General features: G+C 40.0%; 1 protein-coding gene across 1 annotated transcript; it reads left to right on the top strand.

Moving 5' to 3' along the window:
* The first annotated feature begins 3064 nt into the window (after window positions 1-3064).
* LOC119917810 (natterin-3-like) lies at window positions 3065-4519 on the top strand. The gene is made up of 2 exons (XM_038738225.1): window positions 3065-3229; window positions 3398-4519. Exons 1-2 carry the CDS (start codon window positions 3088-3090, stop codon window positions 4480-4482), a joined length of 1227 nt encoding a protein of 408 aa, XP_038594153.1. The 5' UTR covers window positions 3065-3087; the 3' UTR covers window positions 4483-4519.
* Window positions 4520-4857: the final 338 nt, after the last annotated feature.

Genomic DNA, 4857 nt, shown 5'->3' on the forward strand with positions numbered 1-4857 from the left:
ACTGGTAGATTTTGTAAGTTGTATTTGATTGGGTTGATGAAAATGGCTTCATTTTTTAAAATCAAAATACTTGTGTTTTGTGTTTTGTAGTTTAAAAATACTGTTAAATACATTGTGAGAGGTTTACATTATGAAAAAGAGAGAAAATTGATCCAGACCTGAAGATGAGCGAGGTGAGAAACGTGTAGGTCACCATTTTTACATCCATTTTTAGCACTTCCTACAATTCTCAACAGTTCCTGTTAAGGTTTAGTGTAACCTAGGCTGAATCGCTTACCAACTTACATAATGTTCTACCTGAATAGTTTGACTAGAAGCAGCTCTTAACCTACGCTTGCTCCTTTCAGCCTACCATACGGCTGATGTGTTAGCAGGTAGGGTAGGTAGGCCTTCTTTGTGTTGCAATGCTTTTGCAAACTGTAGCGTATCGTATATACACAAAATCGCCTACAATAGACACGGCTTTTCGAAAGCGTGTATATGTGATGCCTAAGATGAGATCGGGTTGGGCATGCATAATGAGTGCTGTAGCCTACTCAGCTGTTAGTTAGGTTACTTATGTTCTTAATCAGCTAACATTAGCACTGCTATAGCCAAATCAACGTAAGTGTAGATAGTAGTTATAAGGTCAACAACAGCTAACACTGGAGTATTTGATTTATAGATTTTTGAGCATTGTTATTTTTAAATAACTTAAAGGGGTCAAAGAAATCACTTAACAAAGTTTTACTTCCTTCTTGTCAATGGACTCTAACCTCACTTAGAAATGAAGAACACGCCCATTTTCTCTGTTGCTTGCAAAAGCCACTATTCTGCTTCGTGAGGACACATCACATTGCTGAGCCTCCCGTGAAAGATACACAGATCGTAAAGATAGTTACTGAAAAGCAGCAGGCGAGCTAACAATGATGTAGCACCTTGGCTAAATGCAGTGAATGTAACGTTATCATGTAACCAGCATGGATTAGTTCAACCTGCAGGTGATAAAAATATTACTGTAATATTACAGCATGTTGTGTGAAGCTAGAGTCGGAGGTACCTTAGGATTTTGTCCTTACTTTGGTTGCTAAGGTCTTTTGTGCATTGGTTTAACTAACATTAAGGGCTTCCTTAAGTATACGACCAAGATAAGGAGAAAATCTTAAATAATTAATTGAACATTTTAAGGTTAAGGAGAAGACTTAAAAGTGTTTTATGCAACCAGTCAACCAACTAATAATAGCAGTTGTTCCTTGACACCTGTGCTGATATTCCAAACCTGATTCAAACCAGACTGGTTTCCACCACAAGTCCTTTATATTACAAATGCACTCCCTGATTTATTCATAACAACCAAAGTTGTAATGCAAAGCCATTTAACAGCAGTTTGTCAACTGATTCACCACTCATGTTTTTTGTAACTTTTGTAGCAAAGTAGGCCCCTCACTACCAAACAACGGCTAACTAAATTAAAATAAATTTGTGAGTCATTAGCAAACTGTTAAACATTAAACTGTTGGTTACTTTAAAATTAACCTTCATCTGGGTGATCACAGGGATATGTGAAGATTTGATCTGTTAACTGCTTGCATCAGATTTATTGCACGGCGATCAGGGACAGAAAAGCTGTTGCTCTCCAACATTGCCCACTTAATCAGCTAAATCAGTGTACTCAACTAAGGGATAGATCAAATAGGCGAGGAGAGAGAAGGTTTGCAAAGTGATTTCATGGTACCTTAGGAAAGTATTTTTGTTTATTTTGACACACTTAAAATTAGGGTATTTGGTATTTTATTTCAAAATACATTTTGATGTATCTTTTCCCATCCCTGAATACATTTTTGAAGAGAAAGGAATAGACAAACTAACAGAAATGAAGAAGTAACTTTAGGAAAAATGAGTCCGATTTTAGTCTGAGAAAGACAAAACAAGAAAACCATCAGTCGTCCTCAGCTGTTAACAAGTCAACTGCACCAACTAATGTTTATTGATGGCAAGCAGAACTAAAGTGCACAGTCTGCTTTATTTCAGTCATAAACCAGTATATATAAACCTTGAGATGACTGGCTGTGGACTCAGTGGGGATCAACTGTAGGGGTGAGTGCTAGTTTCTTTTCACCTTTCACCTTCAATCTTCAATAATCTATAGTAATTAAATGGAATATATAGTACGATTCTTGTATAATTTATTCCAGTTTTCATGTTAGGACTTGGCTTTATCAAATGTCTCCTAGAGAAAATCTGCTATGTTACATCATAGAAAATTAAAGTTAAATGCATGCTCTGCTACACACTTCCTAATTGAACCCCTAATTCAATTAGGAATAACTACAACTACATTTTATATATTGCAACAAATTATAATTCATAATTAAAATGTTTTGTTTTTTTATCTAAACCATTTCAGAAAAAAACCCACCTACTCCTACTTAAGTTATTAGCAGAAGTTATTATTCTCATTATATGTTCCTATAACATTCAGAGGATTCAAAGTTTATTTTTCACATATATAAGTAATATCTGTGGTGAAATGTAATGTGGCGTGCTCCTAAGGTTGTGTCAAAAATAATGATTAGAAAAAAGACTTAAAGAATAAAACTTAACACACACACATAGAAAGTAACTCCTTTAATGCCTTTGGTATGTAATTTACATTTTTATTCATTTAGCTGATGCTTTTATCCAAAGTGACTCACAATTGCAATACATGTCAGAGGTCGCATGCCTCAGGAGCAACGAGGGGTTAAGTTCTGGGACACAATGGTAGATGGGTCACAGTGGGGAAGTGAACCTGGGTCTCTCACACCAAAGGTGTCTTATCCATTGCGATCATCATCACCATCAGAGTGTCGTTTTTACTGATTTTAACTGATATAGAAATACATAGAGAATTCTTGCTATTGCAAAATATTGATTATGTCCCAAAAGATTTGGGCCCATTTGGTATTTTGATGATGGTGCTTTTGTCTCTGGTGTTCAACCCGAAGGAAATGACGGGGTGATCCACTCTAATGCCAAAAATGAAGATTCTTTGTCAGGACAAAATAGATAAATAGATATGTTTGGATCCTGTTTGTTAAATGTTCTGTTTTTAAAGGGTGCTATTTTATGAGGAGAACATACAGTCAAAGTGTGGCTTTCGTGTTTAAACTCCAGATGAAGCTGTCAGTGTTGTTGCTGCTGGCCCTGCTGGCTCTGTCCTCAGCCAGTCTGCAGGACATCGTGAAGAAGAGCTCACTGCACAGAAAAGGTAAACATTTTATATATTTCATGTTTGTGACATAATAAGCTACAGATACAGATACAGATTTGCGTTACACCTGTAGTATATATCTAACCATGCAGGGTAAACAGTTTTCCAGACTTGATGTGCGGTGTGGTTTGATATGTAAACTTTCTGTCTGTCTCTGTTCCACAGTTTCCCTACTCAACCCAGAGCTGGAGGACCTAGTGCCTGAACCCACTGGTAAAGTGGTGTCAGGGCCTCTGACTCCTGCTGACCTGGAGCAGCAGGAGAATCTACCGTCCTCCTCCATGTTTGGTGATAACGTTAACCTGGAGTGGCTGACCTGGGAAGGCTCTCTGCCCAACGGAGCCGTTGCAATCTACAATGGCTACACTGAGCGCACCGATTACGTCTGCAAGTACAAGTGCGAGGCTGGCTTCTACAACCCTAACCTGGGGCCATACTGCCGCTACCCCTATGGAGACCGTGAGTACTACGCCCCCGAATTTGAGATCCTAGCCAACAAAGACAACTTTGAGTTTTTGGAGTGGAAAGAAGGTTCCTACGGTTCAGTGCCCCAATATTCAGTCAAGACCTGCCATGGGGTTGGCATCTATGTTGGAAAGAACAAGTATGGTCTCGGAAAGGTTGTTCCTCAGTTTGAAGCTTTCTTCCTGCCTTGGGAAGGTTATGAGTACTGGTACAAGAAGTACCAGGTCCTGACCATCAACAGGGATGCCTACACCCAGACCATAACTGATGTCAAGTACGCAATTGATGAGGTCGCCATTTTCCAGTATCCTCCTGAGACCATGCGCATCTCTGGGGTCACCAACAATGAGTGCCAGGCCGTGAGGAAGACAGTCACCATCTCAAAGACCTCAGAGGTGGAGACCACCTGGAACATAGGCCGATCCACCATGCTGGGTATCACAGCCAGCATTACAGCTAAAATCCCCCTCATCGGCTCCGGGGGCATTGAGCTAAGCGGTGAGAAGACACTCCAGTTCTCCAGGGGAACCACCATTGTGGAGGCCCTCAGTCACTCCGTGTCCGTGGAGCTCACTGTCCCACCAAACCACTCCTGCAAAGTTCGTATGGAGGGACGCAAGATCAAAGCCGACATCCCCTACACAGCTCGCCTTGGCCGCACCTACCGCAACGGAGAGACCCAGTGGACGTCCATAATGGGGACATATGACGGAGTCCAGATCGGAGAAGTCCGTGCTGTGGTGGACCGCTGTGAACCTGTGGCAGACGCCAAGCCTTGTCCCTAAAAGACTGAAAACACAACAGAAGATATTTCTATCTGGTTTTTATGATATTGAATGCAAATGTGTCATAATAAAATAATGCCACCTTCATGTTGTGTGGAAAATGGAAAATAGCTTTTCTGTCGACTGGTGTCTAAAAGACAACTTTACATGTTCAAAATACATATTAAATAAAATCATTTGGCACTTTCTTAACGTCCATTATCTCAGTAAGCATCCCTCTTCTTTACCAGCACATGAAACTGATTTCACATTCACAACATACACGAACATCAGAGCATTTACTCAGTGCTGCACTTAAGTACATTTTGAGTTTGATCTGACAGCTGGACTACTACTGATTACATTGCAGATAAAACGTTTCCATAAAAAATAAAC

Source organism: Micropterus salmoides, unplaced genomic scaffold (genome assembly GCF_014851395.1).
Source record: "Micropterus salmoides isolate LMB-PRFRI ecotype aquatic unplaced genomic scaffold, ASM1485139v1 Ms_hic_scaffold_2250, whole genome shotgun sequence".
Taxonomy (NCBI): Eukaryota; Metazoa; Chordata; class Actinopteri; order Centrarchiformes; family Centrarchidae; genus Micropterus; species Micropterus salmoides.

What these genes read in the sequence shown, in the direction of transcription:
- LOC119917810 (XM_038738225.1), top strand. Translation starts at nt 3,088, where the DNA reads ATGAGGAGAACATACAGTCAAAGTGTGGCTTTCGTGTTTAAACTCCAG. An exon ending in GAGCTCACTGCACAGAAAAG is followed by an intron (nt 3,230 to 3,397) that starts GTAAACATTTTA and finishes TCTGTTCCACAG; the next exon opens with TTTCCCTACTCAACCCAGAG.